The 22,604-nt window shown below is 42.1% G+C and overlaps 1 protein-coding gene across 1 annotated transcript in view; it reads right to left on the bottom strand.

Annotated features, from left to right (window-relative positions):
- Nucleotides 1-22,604, bottom strand: part of LOC111188112 (stimulated by retinoic acid gene 6 protein-like) — a 61,427-nt gene that overhangs the window by 8,968 nt on the left and 29,855 nt on the right. The window contains 7 exon segments of the mRNA XM_089913448.1: nt 5,101-5,254; nt 7,603-7,714; nt 9,120-9,190; nt 13,032-13,160; nt 15,344-15,389; nt 16,978-17,098; nt 20,887-21,017. Coding sequence (XP_089769574.1) covers nt 5,101-5,254; nt 7,603-7,714; nt 9,120-9,190; nt 13,032-13,160; nt 15,344-15,389; nt 16,978-17,098; nt 20,887-21,017 — 764 coding nt within the window.

Genomic DNA, 22,604 nt, shown 5'->3' with positions numbered 1-22,604 from the left:
TCAATCTACAGTGAGTAATAGAAAAAGAAAATTATGGAGCGTACACATTGTAGGTAGCCTCCAGCGTAGTAAAACATCATTAATTCTTGAACTTCCAATCTCCGCTTTTGGGGGGGTGGTTACCCAATAAACAGTCACCTTGTGCAACGGTAACTGGAATCAGGGTCTTGACTATTCATTCATCCATCTTTCAGTATGTTTTTACTATTTTGTACCTAATTTGCTTTCAGAATGATTCTGTGTGCTTGTGAGAGAGGGACGGAGACAGAGGGAAGGAAGTAAAAGCTTCTGTATAAGCCAACTCTCAATAGGTACAGAAAAGGCGTTCGAAAGAATCCAACACCTCTTTATAACTCAAATCACTCCATAAACTAGAAATAGAAGGGAATTTCCTCAACTGGATAAAAAGCATCTGCAAAAAACCCACAGCTAACATCATACTTAACTGGTGAAAAACAGACTGCTTTCCCCATCAGTTCAAGAATAAGAAAATCAATGTCTGCTCTTGCCAATTCTATCCAACATTGTACTGGAGGGTCTAGCCAGGGCAGTTAGGCAAGAAAATGCATCCAGACTGCAAGGGAAGAAATAAAACTATCTCTATTCACCAACAACATGTTCCTATATATAGAAAATCCTAAGGAATAAATAAACAAACAAAGTAAAATGAATTAATAAATGAGTTCAGCAAGGTTGTAAGACACAAGACCAATATATAAAAGTCAATTGTATTGCTATACACTACCAACAAATAATATGAAAATGAAGTAAGAAACAACTGCATTTGCAACAGTATCATAAAGAATAAAATACTTAAGAATAGGGCTTCCCTGGTGGCGCAGTGGTTGAGAGTCCGCCTGCTGATGCAGGGGACGCGGGTTCGTGCCCCGGTCCGGGAAGATCCCACATGCTGCGGAGCGGCTGGGCCCGTGAGCCATGGCCGTTGAGCCTGCGCGTCTGGAGCCTGTGCTCCTCAACGGGAGAGGCCACAACAGTGAGAGGCCCGCGTACCGAAAAAAAAAAAAAAAAACTACAAAAGCTTGTTTTAAGAAATTAAAGAAGACCTAAATTAATGGAAAAACGTATCACTTTTACGTATTGGTTGTTCTTTGTGAACATGGCAATACTCCCTAAATTGATCTACAGATTCAAATCCCTGTCAAAATTCCAATGTCATTTTTGGATAAATTGACAAGCTAATCCTAAAATTCATATAAAAATGAAGCGACCCTGAATAGGCTATACAACCTTGAAAAAGAAGAACAAAATTACAGGACTCACATTTCTTGAGCTACAGTAATAAGACAGTGTGATATTGCCATAAAGATAGACAAACAGACCAATGGAATAAATTGAGAATCCAGAAGTAAACCCCCATTGTCAATGTATTTTCAACAAGGATGACAAGACAATTCAATGGGGAAGGAATACGCCTATTAACAAATAGTGCAGGGGAAACTGATATTCCCATGTAAAACAATGAAGTTAGAACCTTACCTCATACCGTATACAAAAATTAAATCAAAATGGATCATACACTCAATGTAACAGCTAAAATGATAAAAGTCTCAGAAGAAAATATGAGAGTAAATCTTTGTGACCTTGGGTTAGACAATGGTTTCTTAGACGTGCACAAGTGACAAAAGAAAACAAGATATATTAGACCGCATTAGAATTAAAAGCATTTGTGTTTCAAAGGACACCATCAAAAAAGTGCAAAAGCAACCCACAGAATGGAAGAAATTATTTGTAAATTATATCTCTTGTAAGGGATGTGTATATAGAATATACAAAGAACTCTTACAGCTCAATAACAGACAAATAATCCAATTTTAAAGTGGGCAAAGAATCTCAGTAGTCATTACTCAAAGAAGATGTACAAGTGGTCAATAAGTACATGAAAAGATGCTCAACATCATCAGCCATCAGGGAAATGAAAATCAAAACCACAACGCACCCCCGATGTTCACTGCAGCACTATTTACAATAGCCAAGACATGGAAGCAACCTAAGTGTCCAATAACAGATGAATGGATAAAGAAGATGTGGTACATACATACAATGGAATATTACTTAGCCATAAAAAATAATGAAATAATGCCATTTGCAGCAACATGGATGGACCTAGAGATTATCATACTAAGTGAAGTAAGTCAGAGAAAAACAAATATAACATGATATCACTTATATGTGGAATCTAAAAAAATGATACAAATGAACTTATTTACAAAACAGGAACAGAATCATAGACATAGAAAACAAACTTACGATTACCAAAGGTGGGGGGGGGGGAGGAAGAGGGATAAATTATGAATTTGGGATTAACAGATACACACTACTATATATAAGATAGATTAAAAAAAACAAGGGCCTACAGTATAGCACAGGGAACCATAGTCAATATCTTGTAATAACGTATAATGGAAAAGAATCTGGAAAATAATATATATGTGTGTGTATATATATATATATATATATATATCTGAATCACTTTGCTGTATACCTGAAATATTATGAATCAATTATACTTCAATTTAAAAAAAATACAGTGCAATACCACTTCATACTTACTAGATGGCTATAATAAAAAATAAAGATATTAACAAATGTGGATGAAGATATAGAAGCTGGACCCCTCATACACTGGTGATGGCAATACATAATGACGAAGCTGCTTTTGAAAATGGTCTGGCAGTTCCCCCAAAAGCTTAAACACAATTACCACAGGATCCAGAATTCCACTCCTAAGTATATACCCAAGATATATAAGAATATATGAAGAACTTGTAGATGAATGTTCACAGCAGTATTATTCATAATAACCAAAAGTTGAAACAACCCAAATTTGCATCAACAGACAAATACATAAATACAATATTGTATATTCATACAACAGAATAAAATTCAGCAATAAAAAAGAATGAAGCTGAGACACATGCTATGATATAGATGAACCTTATAAATATCTTGCTATGTGAAAGAAGCCAATCAAAAAAGACCATGTATTGTATGATTCTATTTATATAAGATGTCCAGAATAGGCAAATCTATAGAGCCAGAAAATAGTGGCCTGGGAGAGTTGAGAAATGGGGAGTGACTGAAAGTGGTCATGATTTCTTTTAGGGTGATGAAAATGTTCTAAATTTGACTGTGGTGATGGGTGCATAAATTTTAAAATACTAAAAGCCACTGAATGGTACACTTTAAATGAGTGAATTGTATGGTATATGAGTTATATCTTCATAAAGCTGTTTTTAAAAAGAAGGAAAAAGAAAGCTGATTTCCATTCCTTTCAAGTTTCAGATGTGTCTTTATCAGCATCACCAGGACTAGGCAATTGCTCTATCCCAAACCTCCACCAACACAAAGGATGTGGGTAAATCACCATAAATCTCACCCCAGGGGATGCAGGGGACACATCCTTGGAAGGAGAGGATGGAAGGAGTCTGGCCACAAGAAGAGTGAGTGCAGACTTTTTCCAGCCAGCAGCAAGAACATGACCACACACCTTTAATTTAATGCCTTTATCATCCCAAAGATGAAGCATGTTCAGCCTAAGAGTCTCTCTTGGAAAGAGGGCAGCTGTTTAAAGCTGGAAGAGATTGAGACAGAGCGAAAATGTTATATACTGATTCTTAAAGTGTCTAAACGTGAGAAATATATCAAAGAGGAGATAAAACATGAGTGAATATGGTGATATACTCACTACAATTCACCCAGACCAAGTAACTGAGGTTAGCATTAAAAAGTTGCCCAAAACAGGGGTAGAAACGTGAATTATCTGAAGTATGACTTAAAACAAGTAGTATTAAATCAAACATTAGAATATGCTCGCTGAGTGTATAGGAAGGGACTCATCAGGCAGAACACTAAAGATGAATAGAAGTGTTCAAGGGCAACAAAAAAGTATGGTAATATGGAAGAAGTAGTACCCACCTTAGTGTAACCTTCTATGTCATGTATGTATAAGAGAATTTTCCTCAAATAATTCACAGTAGATCTATTCCCCTCTGGTTTTGATATTCTACTAGCTTGTGAGTCTTAAGTGAAAATATTATTGGCATCACCTGTTTCATGGCTTAAGGAATATATGGTAATTTACAGCCATTAAATGTCAGAGCTACAAAGGCTTTTGGAAACCATTTGGTACCCTCATCCCAGTCCCATTTTAAAGATGAGGAAACTGAGGCCAAGAGAAGGGACCTGACTTGTCCAATGACAGAGTTTATCCTGACATCTTGTCCAGGTTCTTTCTCAACAAGGAATAGTGAAGAACTTTCCTTCCTTCATGGGCAATGGACATATAATTAGAGTATGTCATTTTCAAAGAAAGCTACTATTTTAAGGTAAAGTGACTGTTATGGACAGAATGTGTGTGTCTCCCACCCCCCACAAAATTCATGTGTTGAAACCCCAATCCCCAATGTGATGGTATTTGGAAATGGAGCCTTTGGGAGGTGATTAGATCATGAGGGTGGAGCCCTCATGATGGAATTAGTGCCCTATAAGAAGATACATGAGCGAGTTTGCTTCCTCTCCCTGTTCTCCATGCAGTATGTGAGGACAAAAAGAGAGGGTGGCCTTCTGCAAGTCAGGAAACAGACCCTCCCCAGACACCAGGTCTGCTAGCACCTTCAACTTCCCAGTCTCCAGAACTGTGAGAAATAAATGTCTGTTTTTATACCACACAGTCTATGGTAATTTGTTATAGCAACCTGAACTAAACAGAAATTAAATTTGAATGATATAAGTAAACTTTCCATATAATAATAAAGTCATGGACCACTGTTTTATCTTTTCCAAAGTGAAAAAAATATGATGATTTTAGTTGTTTCCACTGGCATCAAACAAAATAGGCTATTTGAGATTAGAAAATTATCAGGGCATGTTCAATTCAGCCCCAAATAGGTTCTAACAAAATGGCCTGTGTCCTGACCCCTTTTTCCTTTGAGTCAACCCAGGGAGGCATAGAGCAATTGTAACACAGGTAATATCAAGACCAGCAGCAATAATCATTATAGGTGTGCACCTGCCACAGGTCACAAGTCCCTCTCTGTTTCCTACACAGGCAGCAGGAACAAAGGTGGAGGATGGTTTTACCTTTGGTGACGTTAATCAGCTCTTTCACCTGCAGGAGGACTGGGGTCAGGGTACCCGTCTGGTTCATGGAGGCGACGTAGCTCTCCAATTCGCCTTCAAACACATCTAGCTCATCTCTCACATACACGAACATGCAGAACTCAATGACAATGAACTGGGGACACAGAGCAAATGTTTCAAGGTCTCACCTGAGTCCAGCTCAGTATATGAATAACATATGGGTCTCTCTTTGGTTTTGAGGTCAAAACTCTCTGAAGCTCAAAACTCATCTGCAGTAGACTCTGGACACTTGCTCTACTGAGATGAATGCGATTGTGACTTCTTTGGAGACAGGAGTCACCCCAAACTCTGTTCTTCACACAATAGCATATAAGAGTAGGCACCACAAGGGCTCAAAGAACTCTTCAAACATTAATTAAATCAGAGTGAAATAATTAAAACAGAGTGGACTTCGAATAAGGGGTGACCCTGGGGACAATTCCAAACACTTCTCACTGTTCCCCTTCTTGTATCTTGGCAATGACCAAATTGGAGGAGGTGTTGTTTCCTGTATGCATGTCATGCTTGCTCCCCTCCTATCATCCTGTCATCCTGCCCTCATGCCCCCATCATCATGCCATTGCTTCTAGAGTCCCTGACGCCATTTTACTTCATCAACCGAACTGAATGTGGAGCTCAAATGCTACTATTTTCAGGCAGGTTCTCAATCCAGAGTAATTCACTAAATTTCCAAAGCACTTTTACCTTTTCTTTTTCTCTAGTTAGACGGCAATACTTCATACCGTATTTTATCTTCTTGTCTTAAACCATGGGCTACTCCCAGGCCAAGACTCTGCTGAACCAGCTCTCTTCTCTCTTCCAGGTCTTAGTATAGTGTTTGGCATAGAGTAGACAACCAATAATGATTTAATAAACACAATAACCCCTAGTGATTTACCCACTGCTGCAGAGAACTCTAGCTAGTTGTCCATTAAAATCTCTTCTCCCCTTTTTTGGGCACGGGCTGGACTACATTTGCCAGCCTCCCTTGAGTTAGATGTGGGTAAATAACAAGGTTCTTGTCAATGGAAGAAGAGTGGAAGGAATGTGTGCTGGGTCCACATAGCCTTTGAAAAACTCTCACAGGCATTTCACCGCCTGCTTTCTCCTTCTGCTGACTGGATGCAGGTGGTGAGGGTGCTCAGGGATGATGAAGGCACATGATGGAGAAACCAGTTATGGAACAGACACGTGGAAGACTGCTACCTCCCAAACCTCAACACTCACTCAACACTGTTAAGTGGGCAAAAATATATTCAGTGTTGTCACTGAAATTTGTGGGTTTATGTGGTACTTCATCATAACCTAATACATCCACTTAAAACTTAATCATAGGATTAGTTTATATAGGTATCATCCTAGTACATTTAAAATGAGCAGAAGACAATTTTTATCCTGCCATTTGACCCTGCTTTTGACTCAGACATTTTATCTCAGATAACAATGACCACGTGAAATGCTTTGATTCTGTACTTTGACTTCCTGTTTTCAATTTCATAGGTTTCTGCTCTAATTTTTATTACATCTATTCTTCTGCTTACTTTGCATATTAATTTGCTCTTTTTTGTTTGTTTGTTTCCTAAGGTGAAAGTTTAGACGATTGATTTAAGATCTTTCTTCAGGTCTAATATGTACATTCAATGCTATAAATTTCCCTCTAAGCACTGCTTTTGCTGCCTCCACAACTTTTGATAAGTTGTGTTTTCATTTTCATCTGTTCAAAATATTTTTAATTTCCTTTGATGTTTTTCTTTGGCTCATATGTTACTTTAAAGTGTGTTGTTTTCATACTTACTACTTGCAGATTCTCCGTTATCTTTCTGTTACTGATTTTTAGTTTAATTCCACTTTGATCTGAGAGCAGACATTGTATGATTTCTATTCTTTTAAATTTATTAAGACGTGTTTTATGGTCCAGGATATAGTCTATCTTGTTGAATTTTCCATTTACTCTTGAGAAGAATGTGTATTCTGCTGTTGTTGATGAAGTAGTCTTTGGATTTCCAAAATATCCAATTGATTGATGGCATCAATTACAGTTCAGGTTTTCCTACCTCGGCACTGGTTGCCATGGGGTTTCTGCTCCATTCTGTGATGATCGTGTCTCTTCAGTTTTAGGGGTAAAGTTTTGCTCCATGACCTCACTGCTCTTAGGGATCTAAGAAGAGTTGTTGATTCTTCAATTTGTTCAGATTTGTATTTGTTGTTAAGATGGATTGGCATCTTGCAAGCTCTTTACATGTGGAATTGTTAACTGGAAGTCTCTGTAAATAACTCGATTATATTTATTAGTAATATTCACCACATGAGTATAAGTGTCCTTGGAGTCAAAATGGTGGGGTCAAAGAATTGTACTTCTTTGATTTACAGATACTCAATTTTGACCCAGCTTTTAAAGAACAACCCCTATCCTAGACCCACCCCATTTATAAAACAATAAAGGATTTGCTTAGATCTACTTACAAGGTACAGGCAGATGAAAGCCAACACAGTGGTTCCAATCATCCTGCTTGGGAACTGAAAGTAAGGGTCCCACTCATATATCCTGATTTGGAACCAAGACTTTTCTCTCTCTCTGTGAATGAATAAACATCAAGAGAAGACAGGTTGTGGCTGGTAAACAAATGCCTGATTCTTCTGAAAATAATATCATCTCCTCTTCTTCACCTTAGAGTATAGTGAAGACAAAGAGCACTGGTAGATTCCACAGTTTTCATTCTCCCCTTATTCTTAAGAACAAAGACTCAGTTTTATTCAGTACAGCAATCTACCAAATTAAAGGCTATAGTTCCCGACCTCTCTTACAGCTAAGAGTGACCAAGACTAAACAAGCCAATTAGACGTGACCAGAGATGTGGTGTGGGACTTTGGGGAGGCTGGTCAGGTGGAACTGACACAGCTGGGAGGATTCCCTTTGACTTCATTCTTTTCTCCTGCCTGCCATCTGAAGGGCAGACATGGTAGCTGGCCCAGGCTGGAGCCCCAGCATCTATCTTGGGCCACAGACAGCCTTCATGATGGAAACCACTACGTTACTGGAACAGAAAGACAGACAATGGGTAAACTGCGTGGTGGGCAGTCCAGGGTTAGTATGGACTGCCTGCCTCCAGAATTCTTTTACATGAGAAAGAAAGAAATCTCTCTTTTATTTGTGCCATGATTATTTTGCATTTTCTGCTATATGTAGCCAAACGTAACTCTAACCAAAGAACTAGTTTTGCCACTATGACCTTGGATTAGACATATCCCTTCTCTGGGAATATACCCTTGTGCACAGTGGCAGTGGCAGGGGTAGGGTGACTTGAATGGTCACTGAAGACCAGGTGTTCTTGCCTGGCCAAGAGCTATGTCCTCTTTTATTGGTAACAACATCTCAGTTTTTGTCTGGGAATCTACTCTTCCCCACCATCAGTCCTGGTGGTTAAGTGAAGCTGAACCACTTCCTAGTTCCCACGGTGAACATGTGACCCTGGTTTAACAATCAGTTTACTCCAATCACCTACTCACAGTAATTGGTTCTGGGATGCCATGTGGTCCAACTTGATCCAATGAAACACATTCATGGGAATTTTGTTTGAATTATTTGAAAGAAAACATTCTCTTCTCTATGAGCTTAAGACAGGAGGGTATAAGCTTAGAGATTCTGGGGGCCACCACAGGGAGGAAGCCTACCTAACTAAGAGTTTAACATAGGTAAAAGCAGAGCTGAGAGGTGAGGGAAAGAGACCTAGTTCTGATTATATCAATCAAACCCCTGGATCCATCTGTGTCTGAAAACTGGCGACCTCTAGGCTTTTTAACTATGTAAGGCCATAACTTTCCTGTTTCTCTTCAATCCCATTTGAGTCGAGTTGCTGTTATTAGCAAACAAGTGTCCTAAAACAGCGCTCTTCCAGTCATCTCCAGGGCTCTGACACGGTCAGGGCTCATCAATATTGGTGCAAACACCGAGGGGTGTGAACAAATATAACTGTGCTTACTGCAGGGGGCACTTCCTCAGGAGCTGTTTGACGTGCTCTGCCTGGTGAACTTCCAGGAAAGGCTTTTCTTCCTGTGAGAAAAGAGAGAGGTTGATGTTTTGGCTCACAAAGTCTTGTTAGGGCTTTGGTCTCTTTGAGGGGCTATTTCCATAGAGGCCAGGATTTTCGGTAAAACTTGCCATTCCCAGACACCCGTCATTTATTGAAGAGACTGTAGGGTCCCGTCTCCTGTTTCCCAAGCACTTCTTTCATGAAATGCCAGAGGCCTGACCTTCCTTGACTCTTTTGCTTACTGCTTTACACCAGCCTTTGTTTTGTGAAGTCGATTTTTCCCTTTGAGATTTGGTGATTTCTCTTCATAGTTCAAAACACTGTTCCAGAAATGAAACACCCAAAATCCCAGTGTTTTTATTTTTTATGAAAAGGAATTTCTCTTGCTCATTTCTTATTTTGAAATGAACTTTAATAGTATGTTTGGAAATGTTTTCTCCAAGTGTAATGAGCTTTCCACAATAGTCACCTGTTTTGCCAATATATTGAATATGTAACTTTTACACACTGTGAGATGAAATCTTATATATTGCAGATGTTGCGCAGAGTAAAAAAGACCTGGTTATAATTCTGACTTGTAAGTGACATCAGCACGCTGGAGGAACAGGAGGTTCCAGTTCCCATATGCCCTCAGATACACCAACTTTGACAATCCCCCACAGGTGAGAGTACCTTGGTGGGGGCCCAAGTATCTACCTTGGAGGTTACAGCACTCTAGTTAAGCAAAAACTCCAAGAATAGATGCATGAAAGAGAACAAGGAGAACAGTTTCATTTTACCAACATCACTCCTCCTCCAAAGTAGTATAGCTCAGGGCATAGAGAGAAGGCCCTCTTAGCTTGTAATTTCTCCTATGAGGGAAAATAAAAGTGAAGTGAGAGCCCAGCTTCCCCAGCCTTGGGGGACACTGCCCAACAGATCCATTCCTGTCTCACACCACCCAGAACACTGAGGGGATCAGCATGGTGGAATAGTCTGGGGAAAGCTAAGAGCAGGGAAATGGGGCAGGGGGTCAATGGGGTGGGGGAGTCCTTCCGGAGTCCTCGAAGGAACAGAGAAAGAGAAAAGGGCAGAAAGCTATATAAAGAAATAATGGGGGGACTTCCCTGGTAGTCCAGTGGTAAAGAATCCACCTTCCAATGCAGGGAATGTGGGTTCGATCCCTGGTCGGGGAACTAAGATCCCACATGCCGCGGCACAACTAAGCCCACGTGCCACAACTATTGAGCTTGCGCGCCTCAATGAGAGAGCCCACATGCCACAAACTACAGAGCCCACATGCTCTGGAGCCCACACACTACAACTACTGAGCCCACGTGTCCTGGAGCCTGCACACCACAACTAGAGACAGAAAACCTGCACGTCACAACTAGAGAGATGCCTGCATGCCGCAACTAGAGAGAAACCCGAGCAGACCACACGCCATAATGAAAAGATCCTGCATGCCTCAACAGAGATCCCATGTGCTGCAACTAAGACCTGACACAGCAAAAAATAAATAAATAAGGAAAACAAATAAATAAAATAAATAAATATTTTTTAAAAAAAGAAATAGTGGGGACTTTCCTGGTGGTCCAGTGGCTAAGGTTCTGCGCTCCCAATGCAAGGGGTCTGGGTTCCATCCCTGGTCAGGGAACTAGATCCCATATGCCGCAACTAAGAGTTCACATGCCACAACTAAAGATTCTGCATGCTGCAACTAAAAGATCCCACACGCCACAACTAAAGACCCCGTAGGCTGCAACAAAGATCTCACATGCCGCAACTAAGATCCGGTGCAGCCAAAGAATAAATAAATAAATAAATTTGGGAGGGAAAAAAGAAATAATGGCAGAAAGTTTCCCTAATCTGGGGAGGAAAATGAACATCCAGATCCACAAAGCCTCAAACAGACTGAATATATAGAGGTCTTCACCAAGACACATTATAATCAAAATGTCAAAAGTCAACGACAAAGAGAGAATTTTGAAAGTACACATACAAGGGAACCCGTTTAAAGATATCACGGGATTTCTTGGCAGAATTCTTGCAGGCCAGGAGAAAGTGGGATGATATATTCAAAATGCAGAAAGAAAAAACCTGCCAATCAAGAATACGACTCTTGCCAAAAGTGTCCTTTTCCAGGCAAACAAAAACTGAGGGAATTTATTACCACTAGGCCTGCCTACAAAAAATGTTAAAGTGAGCTCTTCAAGTTGAAATAACATGATGCTAATTAGCAACACAAAAACATATGGAAGTATAAAAATCACTAGTAATGGTAAGTATGTAGTCAAACTCAGAATACTCTAATACTGTAATGGTGCTGCATAAATCACTTTTAATCCTAGTATAAAAGTTAAAAGACAAAAGTATTAAAAATAACTATAGCTACAATAATTTGTTAATGGTTGAACAGTATAAAAAGTAGTAAACTGTGACATAAATCACATAAAATGTTGAAGAGGAGAAGTAAAAGTATAGAGTTCTATGCAATTGAAGTTTAACTGTTATCAACTTAAAATAGACTATTATAACTATAAAATGTTTTATTTAAGCCTCATGGTAATCACAAAGAAAAACACCTGTATTCTACACACAAAAGATAAAGGAATCAAAGCGTACCTCTACAAAAAAATCATCACATCACAAAGGAAGAAAGGAAGAAAGGAAGAAGGAATTACAAAACAGAAAACAATTAACAAAATGACAATTTTAAGTCATTATCTATCAATAATCACTTTAAATGTAAACAGATTAAATTCTCCAATCAAAAGACACTGAGTGGCTAAGTGAATTTAAAAAAAAATTCCACATATAGATTATCTGCAAGGGACTCACTTTAGCCTTAAGGACACACATGGGCTGAAAGCAAAAGGATGGAAAAAGATATTTCATAAAAATGGTAACCAAAATAGAGCAGGGGCGGGGGGTGATACTTATGAGACAAAGTGGACTTTAAGTCAAAAACTATCACAAGAGACAAAGAACGTCATTATATAATGATAAAGAGGTCAGTTCATCAAAATGATATAAAAATTGTAAACACATATACATACCTAATATCAGAGCACCTAAATATATAAAATAAATATTAACAGAACTGAAGGAAGAAATAAACAGCAACATGATAATAGTAGAGGACTTCAACACCACACTTTCAACAATGGATAGATAATCCAGTCAGAAAATCAATAAGGAAACAGCTGACTAGAACAACACTATAGACCAAATGGACCAAACAGACATTTATAGAACATTCCATATAACAGCAGCAGAATACATATTCTTCTCAAGAACATTTTCCAGGATAGAGCATATGTTTGGCCACAAAACAAGTCTTAAACATAAGAAGATTGAAATAATATCAGACATAATTTCTGACCACAAAAAGCTAGACGTTGATAACAGAAGGAAAATTGGAAAATTCACAAACAATACACTCCTGAACAACCAATGGGTCAAAGAAAAAATCAAAAGGGAAATCAGCAATATCTTGAAGCAAATGAAAATAGAAATACAACATACAGAAATTTATGGGATACAGGAAAAGCAGTTCAGTTCTAAGAGGGCAGTGTATAGCAGTAAATGCCTATATTAAGAAAAAAAGAAAGATCTCATGCAGACAACCTAACTCTTTACTTTGACGAACTAGAAAAAGAAGCACAATGGGTAAGAGAGAGCCTCAACAACCAAATTCTCTGGGTTCCAGGTCTGGCTCTGCTATAGACTAGCTATGCGAGCTTGGGCGATGCAACTGACAATTCTGGGTCCAAGTTTCCTAATACAGAGTGGGAGAAGTAATAATAGTACCTACCTCACAAGGCTGTTGGGAAAACTTAATCTGTCAGGACACACATGGTGTTTTTACTTAGTACTCACCGTCTGGAGCTCCCAGCCCAGGTGGACCCTCAGAGACTTGACAAACATGTACAAGAAGCGGCCCAGAAGGAAGGCCAGGCAGAGCAGTGAGGGCCAGTAGAACACGACAGTCTCATACTTCCCCACAAACTGCAACAGAAGCAGACCATGGGGCGTGGGCTCTAGGTAGGGAAGGGCTAGGCCACTGGTGAGGCTGTGCACAGGAACCTGCCTGCCCCAGCCTGCTCCCACCAGGGCCCACCCTCTCAGAGCTTGGAGGTCAGCAGCCAATCCCCGCTCCCCCAGCCCCACATCATCAGAACAAGCAGTGGACTTGGAGTCCAGCAGCCCTGGACTTGAGTCTTAGCACCCCTATTTAATTTTATACAAAGGGCTTTCATGGCTTTTTTCTCATTAGGTATTAAATATTACTTTTGGAAACTACTCACAAGAGAGAGGAGGGTGAAAGAGAGAGAGAAGAGGGGAGAGAGAGAAGAGGAAGGGGGAGGGGGTGGGCGAGAGGGAGAAGGAGAAGAAGAAAAGGAAGGAAGGAAGGAAGGAAGGAAGTTAGGAGGGAGTGGGGGAAGGAGGAAGGAGGGAGGGAGAGCCCATAAGTGTCATCATTTTGGGAGCAACACAAGCTCCCAAGAGTAACAGGTCTCTCAAGATGGTGCTCATAGTTTTTCTATTTTTAGCTTCATTTTGATAAACAATTTTTTTCACTGTTTTAAGACAAATCATATTGTTATGTATCTTTCACAATTTACTGGTTAGTTTCATTTTTTTTTATGTTTCCAGAGTATTTCTCCCTAAGGAGAAATCAGAGTTTGGATGTAGTGATGTTAGGCTGGGGGACGGACACATTCTGAGACGTGCGGGCCCGTGTCTTCATCCTCCTCTCCAGCATATGCTTATATGTGAGACATAACCACCGTCAGTATTTCAGTGTCTTTCATCTTTATCTATACCCATATAGCTATATATATTATAAGTAGAGATAGTACCAGGTATGTAGGTCTGTGTCTAGCATAATCACTTCTCCACATGGTTACAAATTATTTGTGAACATTATTTTTAATGCTGCATAATAGTGCATTATTTAGATGAACCAAACTTTATCTAAACTTTCCCCTAATATTTGACATTTGAGACCCTTTCTAATGTCTCAGTTTTATAAATAAAGTTTTCATAAATACATTTGAAAACATGAGGACAAATTTTCATTAATTCCTTAGTCTGGATTTCAGTCCCATGATCTTTAATTAATAAGTCATGTTAGCCCCTGAACCTTGCTTTCCTACCAGTGAACTGGGAATGGCACTAACACACTGTCTGCAAAGTGTCCTGAGGGTTCTCCGGTTAGTGATTGGAACTGAGCCTAGAACAACGCCTGGCACATAGCAGTTCTTGGTGTTAGTGATTCTGCGCATAGAAGTGAGACCCTGCCAATTAACCATGAATATTTCAAATTTCCAAAGAACCTCTGGAAGACTGAAAGCTCTCCAAGACTCCAAAGAAAATACCTGTGATCCTGAACCTCAGGTACTGTGAGCAGTGGGAAGGAGGGCTTCTTTTGGGGCAGAGTTGTGCCGGAATGCCCTCAATCCCAGTGCAGAGATGCAGAGGGAAGGCCCAGACTACCAGCCTCATTTTCTAGTCCAGCTCCCCCCAGACTCTCTTTGTCACACCCTTTAATCCTCCATAGTTACTGAAGCCCAGGAAAGGCTTTGGCAAGGCTCCTGTGGGCTCCTGGCCCAGATGGCTTCTTCGTACTCCCCTCACACACCTGGTAACCCTTCTAGGTGCAGTGTGACACCCCTCTTTCATCTTGCTCCTTTTCCTGGGGTACAGGGCTAAACAGATGAACCATCTTCCTCTAATTCTGAGAAAGACGATGCATGGCAAAGTGATAAGGGATTCATCTAGTTCGAGTCTCCCATTTTATAGACAGAGAAACTGAGGCTACATGAAGGAATGGAAACAAATGAGCTTGAGAGTCAGCCAGACCTTGTCTCAACTCCCAAATCTGCTGCTTCTCAAGAGTTACATAATATACTTGTGCCTCAGTTTCCTCACCTGTAAACAGGTTTGCTAAGAGCTTCCCTCCCTTGAGGGGCCGCTATGAGCATCAACTGAGAGAACATCTCCTGTGAATGACACCTGATGAACACAAGATGCTCTACAAATGGAAGCATCATGAATGGCTCCAACTCCCCTTTTGTCCACACGAGGAAGCTGAGGCCCAGAGTGGCAAAGGCTTGTCCCAGGTCACACAGCGAGTTGGCCATGGTGATAGGACTGAATACCCTAAATACAGCTCAGCAGGGACTCACCTGCCCATGGGGACACTGTGTGATGTGAAGGGTGGTGACAGCAAACCTGCAGGACAGAAACCAGGGTTGGGGTCCTGGGGTCCTTCCCAGCACAGCCCCTGTGAAAACAGCTCAGATACCACCTGCCTGGAGTCACCTCCCCTCCGAATCCTTCTTGGGAGGACTGGTTCCCAGTACATCCCACCCAGATCAGGCATACAGCTTGTGCCTAGGTACATGCACACTGAATTCATTTAACACATCTTCACTGAGGACATAGTCCTGGGATCCACAACGGCAGAGCAGGAAGACACTGAGAGGTCTCCTACTTCCTCCCCTCATCACTCAGGTGGGGAAACTGAAGCCCAGAGAGGGGAAGGGATTTCTCCAGAGTCACACCCAGAGCCAGGACCAAGACCCAGGTGTCCTGACTCTGGGACCGAGGCTCTTTCTGACAGGACATGCCCTGTCTGTAAACACTGCCCTGAGCAATAAGCCTCAACGTTTTCTCCTGGCTGGACACACATTCCTGGTCATACCCCCAAGGTGCCCAAGGTGCCCAAGCTGCTAAGTGGCTCTGACCACCCTCTCCTCTCCTGCTCAGAAAGTCTGGCAGAGGCTGTTAAGATGATATTATTCCACGTCTTACCCTGAATACCCTCTCTTCTAATTTTTAAAAAGCAAGTCACAAACTCTGTAATTGTAGCCATTGGGGTATCATTTGCTTGTGAGCCCCCTGCACTGGATCACACACTGGGCCTGGGACCCCTGCCCCACAGAAAATGCTGTAGCGGGGAAGCCAACCCAGTAAGGGGGATGCAGGCAATGAGATGAGTTTCAGGGCTGGAGAGTAGAAGTGTTCATGGGATTATTCAGCCAGAAAATATTCCCCAGGGCCAGCTCTGTGCCAGTCCGGTGTCAGCGCTGAGGGCACAGCGCTCAAGAGGAGGGTCAGAAAGGTCCCACATCTGAGGGCTCTGATCCACGAAGGATGAGCATGTATCTATCACTGGGCCAAGTCGGGGAAGACGATCCACACAGGGAATAGCAATATGTAGACAAAGAGGCCAGAACACATGTTCCATGAGGGTCTGTCCTGTCCTCCAGTGTTTTCCCTGGCTCACAGCGGGATGTCTGCTGAATGAATAAGTGGACGGAGAAAGGAGTATAGGAGTCTTGCATGACCGGAGGTGTGTGCTAGAGACTGTCAGGCATGGAGAGATGGGGAGAGGCCAGAATGCGACAGCACTGAATGCCCAGCTGAGGCACCTGCACTTTCTCCTGGGCTCCCAGGGAAGCAGCGACAGCAAGGAGAAGCAGAACCCAAATGGGACTCCTGCTTCTAACCACGGGACTGATGGCACTTGACAGAAAGGAATTTTTCTACAACCCTGACTTCTGGGAGTATTCTACTCATGAGCGGCCTCCTGTGGAGCAGACAGAATGCAGGCCTGACCTTCTGAAGCCTCAAGTGCAGTTTCCAAGGAGGGGCTTCGGTGGGCCTTGGACCAGTCACTCTGCCCACCCGCCCTGGGGCTCGGTTCTGGGCAAGGTGCCCTCCAAAGAGAGCTCTCAGGTCACCTCCAGCTCCTTGTCCAGAGTCCAGCCATGGCCAAAGGAACTGCAGGAGGCCAGGCAGGCAGAGTCCATCTTACCAGATCAGAGAGTAGCTGAACCCCAGGATGGAGCTGACCAGCCGGAACTCCGACGAGAGGCAAGCAAAGAAGGGGAAGTGGGACAGGCCGACTTCGATGCCTCCGATCAGAAGCACAAAGGCTGGGAGAGACAGGGCCAGAGATGACGTGAGTTCCTCTTTTCACAGGCTCAGGGGAGACCCAGGGCAGTTATGAGGTTTCGTGTGACTTGCAGTCACAGACCTCAGGACTTAAGGAGATGAGTGGACAAGCCCCAGATTAGTACAAGGAAGAATGCAGGGATGTCTTTCATGCATTCATGCAACAGGCCCTTCCTGGTACCTCTTCCATGCCAGGCACTGAGCTAACTATTGAGATGAAGAAGACTTTGTCCCTGCCCTTGATTAGCTCACAGTATGATGGGCAGAAACATACCACAAAAATGAACAAACAAAAATCACTGAGAGTAAAGCACCATAAAGTGTACCATAGCAACACAGACAGCAGTGACGTACTGTGTTCTAAAACCCCTTGTGCACTTCATCCATAAGGCAATAATAGTATTAATGCTGCCACTGACTAGCTCTGAGATGGTCTAACAGGATCCAGTAAAATGTAATTGGGCAAGGTGACCTTTCCTAAGTGTCTACTTTGAGCTGGGTTGTGGGTCAGGCACCAAGGACATAGGGGGAATGAACAAAGTTCTTGCTTTGAGATGCTTACAGTCCAAAAGGGAAGACAGGAAGGAAAGTAAACGATGTGATATGTACGGTAATAGAGGCATATTCAACCTGCTGTGTGGACAAGAAGAGGAAGTCATGGACCTCACCTGGGGTCTGGGTATCAGAGAAGGCATCCTGGAGGTGGTGACATTTAGCAAGGCCATGAAATATAAGTGGGAGTTTGTAGGATGGAGAGAAGGAGGGAAAGAAGGACATTTCTCACTCAAAGGAGGGGAGATGGTTGGTGGAGGTGGTCAGTATTTGTGTAAATGTGAACAGTGGGGGACTGGCAGCTAAGGACCATATAAAAGGAATAATTGCTGTGAGGTTAGAAGCTGCAACAGCATAATTTTTTAATTTATCTGAAGTTCCCCAACCATGAAAGCAGACAGAGCAGTGAAGATAGCAAAACCAAAAACAAACATCTACAATAAATCTAAGTGACAGGACTCATTTGATATCAACATCTGATTAAGGGGAAGCAGAGGAAAGACAATAGGGTCTTTGAAATCCCAAGAGCCGAAGAACCCAAAATTGCCAGCAGGTATTCACAGGAAATTGAAGCTGAAATAACAGTTGAAACTGGGCACAGGGCTGAAGGCCTTGATTCACAGGTGAGAATCAGCAGACCTTAGTAAGGTGTTAGTAGGTCTGAGGATGCTGGAGCCATCAGGGCCCATGAGCTCATTATACTAAATATCCAAGTCCCCTCCCAGCACAAGCCCCACGTGAAAGAGAAACTGCTGGCAGCGAGAATCCAAAATAAGAAGGTAAGAACGTTAGGAACTGGGTAGTAGTGGGTCCAGACAAAAGTGGAAGGAAGAAGCCAACTCAGAAAATATGAGGTTGTAATGAGGGTACATATATATAATCATTCTGTAAAAACAGAAGAGGAGGGGCTTCCCTGGTGGCGCAGTGGTTGAGAGTCCGCCTGCCGATGCAGGGGAAACGGGTTCGTGCCCCGGTCCGGGAGGATCCCACGTGCCGCGGAGCGGCTGGGCTAGTGAGCCATGGCCGCTGAGCCTGCGCGTCCGGAGCCTGTGCTCCGCGACGGGAGAGGCCACAACAGTGAGAGGCCCACATACCGCAAAAAAAAACAAAACAAAAAACAAAACAACAAAAAAAAACAGAAGAGGAACCCTTGAGCCATGAAGCAAGAAAAAATATTCTGGTCCAGCCAGATGCTCAACATCAATTAGTCTTCACGGAAATGCAAATCAAGACAACAATCAGATACTACTTCACACCTACTAAGATGGCTATAATTTTTTTTTAAAAAAATGAAAATAACAAGTGTTGGCTAGGATGTGGAGAAATTGGAACGTTCACATATTGCAGGTCAATGGAACACAATGGACAGCCCAGAAATAGACCCATACATATACATGTGTAGACAACTGATTTTCAACAAAGGTGAAAAGGCAATGTAGTGGGTAAAGGACAGGTTTTTGTAATGACAACAGTGCTGGAACAAATGGATAGCCAAAGGCAAAAAAAAAAAAAAAAAAGAGGAATTCAATCCACACCTCACACTATATATTCAAAAAAATTAACTCAGAATGTACCATAGACCTAAATGCGAAACACTGTGAGACTATAAAACTTCTAGAAAACACAAAGAAGAAAATCTAAGTGACCTTAGCTTAGGCAAATATTTCTTATATGGCATCATATGCATGATCCATAAAAGAAAATATGAAAAAATTAGATTTCATCAAAATTTAAAATGTCAGCGCCTCAAAAGAAACTGTTGGTAGAATAAAAATACAAGCAACAGACTGGGGAAAAGTATTTGCAATTTATACATCTGATAAAGGACTTATATACAGAGTATATAAAGAACTCTCAAAACTCAATAAGAAGAAAACGAAAAATCCCCAATATTTGAAAATAGGCAAATAATTTGAACAAACGCTTTACCAAAGAAGGTACAGTGATAGCAGATAAGCACATGAAAATATGCTCAACAACAACAGTCATTACAAAACTGCAAACTGAAACCACAGTGAGATACCACAACATGCCTCTTAGAATGGCTAAAATTAAAAAGACTGACCATGTGTTGTCAAGGACACAGAGAAACTTAACTCTCATACACTGAAGGTGGTAATCTACAATCAAACGGAACCATCATTTTGGAAAACAGTCTGACAGTTTCTTTAAAAGTATAATCTACTACATGATCTTAATAATCCAGACATTCCATTCAAAGGTGTTTACTCAAGAAAAATGGAAACATACAAAGACTTATAATGCTTACAGCAGCCTTACTTGTAACAGCCAAAAACTGAAAATAACTCAAATGTCTATCAATAGGTGAATGGATAAACAAACTGTGGTCTCTCCATACGGTAGAACACTATTCAGAAATGAAAAAGGAATGATTTCTGATACATTCTAAACATATATGAATCTTAAAACAACTATGCTGTGTGAAAGAAAACAGACTCCCTCCCCCCCCAAAAAAACCCCGATTGCATTCTGTATGATTCCATTTGCATAACTGCCTGGGGATGGGGGTGGTGACTGGATGGGGTGGGAAGGAGAGAGTACAAAGGGGAAAAAGTTAACTTCTGGGGTTCATTATCATGATTGTGGTGATGATTTCATAGATGTAAACATTTGCCAAAGCTTAACTTGTACACTTCTAAGAGATGTATCATTTTGGTTTTAATTTGCATTAAAAACTCCTAAAAACTAAGGAGATGTTGTAGGCATTTGCTCATATAGGCTTGGAACCCAGGAGAGAGAACCAACCTGGACAGGAGATGTTTGGGAGTCATTGGATTAGGGATGGTTGAACCTGCAGGGAGAGCACAGGGCACAGGGAACAAAGAGGCCTCAGATCAATGGCCAGAGAAGTAAACACTGTTCCCTGAGGAAGCATCTGAGGGCTTACTGATATCAAGAAGGCAGTCATGGCTATGACTCAGGAGAGATTTCTAGGGTTGGTGACAGTGAACCTATTTTCTGAGACTTTGTTCTACTATGTCTAAAACACCTTTGAATCTAACTGGGAGAAAACTGCCACAAAAAAGCTTGAGACTTTCTGGGCTTGGCATTGACCTTGGGCAAGTAACAAGCTAAGAAGAACATTGACAGTTCAACAAAGTTTATCCCCTGATCCCAGAGAACCCCTGCCATGCAGTCTCCAAGAGCAAGAATTTCCACGGCAAAACTCCCAGCAGGTATGAGGCAGCGCACGTACCTTGGGCCCATTGTGGGACTTGCAGGGGCTGGTAGCCTTCCGAGAATAAGAACATGACCTTATTGGCTGCAGCCCCAAAGGCTACTCCATAGGACCATCGGTTACGAAAAGTGCCCACGAAGTCCAGAGGTCTGTGAATAAGAGAAACAGCTCGTGAGGCCAGAAGTGGCTCCTTCCCACAGTTCATTTCCAAAGTATCAACCCCACTCTGGGGAGGGACTATTAAGTAGTAAACTATTTATTTCAACTGACATATCCTGAGGCCCTCTGTGCCAATATGGGGACTACGCATAGATTCAGGGTACCAAAGTGAGGAAGACAAAATCCTTGCCCTGGAGAAGCTCCAAGTCTGGGGAACATAAGCAAGGACACCAGCAGTCGTGACAACAAGCAAAATGGGATGAATTTCATCTATGAGAGACACAAGCAGTATGACTTGAGAAACCAAAACAAAGAGTATGTGCCAGACAGGTTGGGGGAACCTGCCCTGCACCTGGCCATGGTCTACGAGAGTCCTCCTTTCCAATATCCCTGGGAAGGTTTGGGTATCACTGGCTATGCTAGTTGCATGTGATCACATCTCCTGGCCACAGCTGATTGGACTATGGGTGGTCAGATGGTCACAGGACTTTGGATGGGCCAATCACCGTGCCTGGCCTTGTATTTTGGATTTGTGATTCTGAGGACAGGAGCCAGTCAGCTGTTAAAATTCTGTTCTGGAAAGTCATGCCAAACTGAGTCTTGCCGACGTTTGGGGAAAGCAGAGATCGTTAAGTCCGATGATAAAGTCAGATGGCAGAGAGGAAAATGGCAAAATGGTGCTGAAGGGACCCCAGTGACACAAAGAGGCAAAAGTAGAATCCGTCTCCCAGAGACGCCCATCTCAAGAGCTCTAGTTCCCATGAGGCCAACCTTGCCAGTTTCTGTGAGATCTCTGTAACTTTATAAAAAGTCCTTTCTTTTCCTTTTATGCAAACAAGCTTGAGTGGATATCTGTTTCCTCTAACCAAAAGAGCTTTGTCTACATGAGAGAAAGCAATTGCATTTGAGACAGAGAAAAGGCTTTCCCCACTGGAGTGCCGTTTGAAGCGGGCTTAATGAAAACTCAAGGTGGCAGGAAGGGAAGGGTACTGCAGGTACCTGCAGGTGGGGACTTGGGAGTCAGGATCTGGACCCCACCTTCCTGTTCCATTTGGCTGGCTCGTCTTCATCTTCAAGGCACAACTCAGGGAGCACCCCTCTCAGAAACCTCCCTGACAACCCACTCTCCCAATCAGGCACACCTACTTGCTGCCTTGCTTGGGTCCCCTCAGCGCTAAGTTCATGTCCATGCTTTTCTTATCACTTGTTTAGTGAACTGTAAACTCCTCTGGAGTGGGACCTAGCACAGGGCTTTGAAAAGAGTAGCTGCTCACTGCACGTTCGTGGACACGCACTTTGTTGAACTGATTTGAATTCTAGTCAATCCCACCTGTAGTAAGTAAGCGCTATGTGGGACTCAGTCTCCCTATCTTTAAAACAGAGATGATATCCCTGCTCTGCTCATATCACAGAGACACTGTGGATGGCAAATGAAGACCTGCTTTATAAACTGTGGAGTGTCATGCACATGCGAAGGATTATTAATGGGTGAAGACAGTGAGCTAAAACTACTCAGGAAAGCAGGGCTTTTCATAAGAAAGTGGCCAGAGAGCAAGAAAACTGTGCCATTATTAATT

This window comes from Delphinapterus leucas, chromosome 6 (genome assembly GCF_059928025.1).
Source record: "Delphinapterus leucas isolate spDelLeu-1000000601 "Yukka" chromosome 6, BTC_Dleu_Yukka2, whole genome shotgun sequence".
Lineage (NCBI taxonomy): Eukaryota > Metazoa > Chordata > Mammalia > Artiodactyla > Monodontidae > Delphinapterus > Delphinapterus leucas.
Note: the sequence above shows the minus strand (reverse complement) of the source record. Positions and strands in the feature narration are given on the sequence as shown.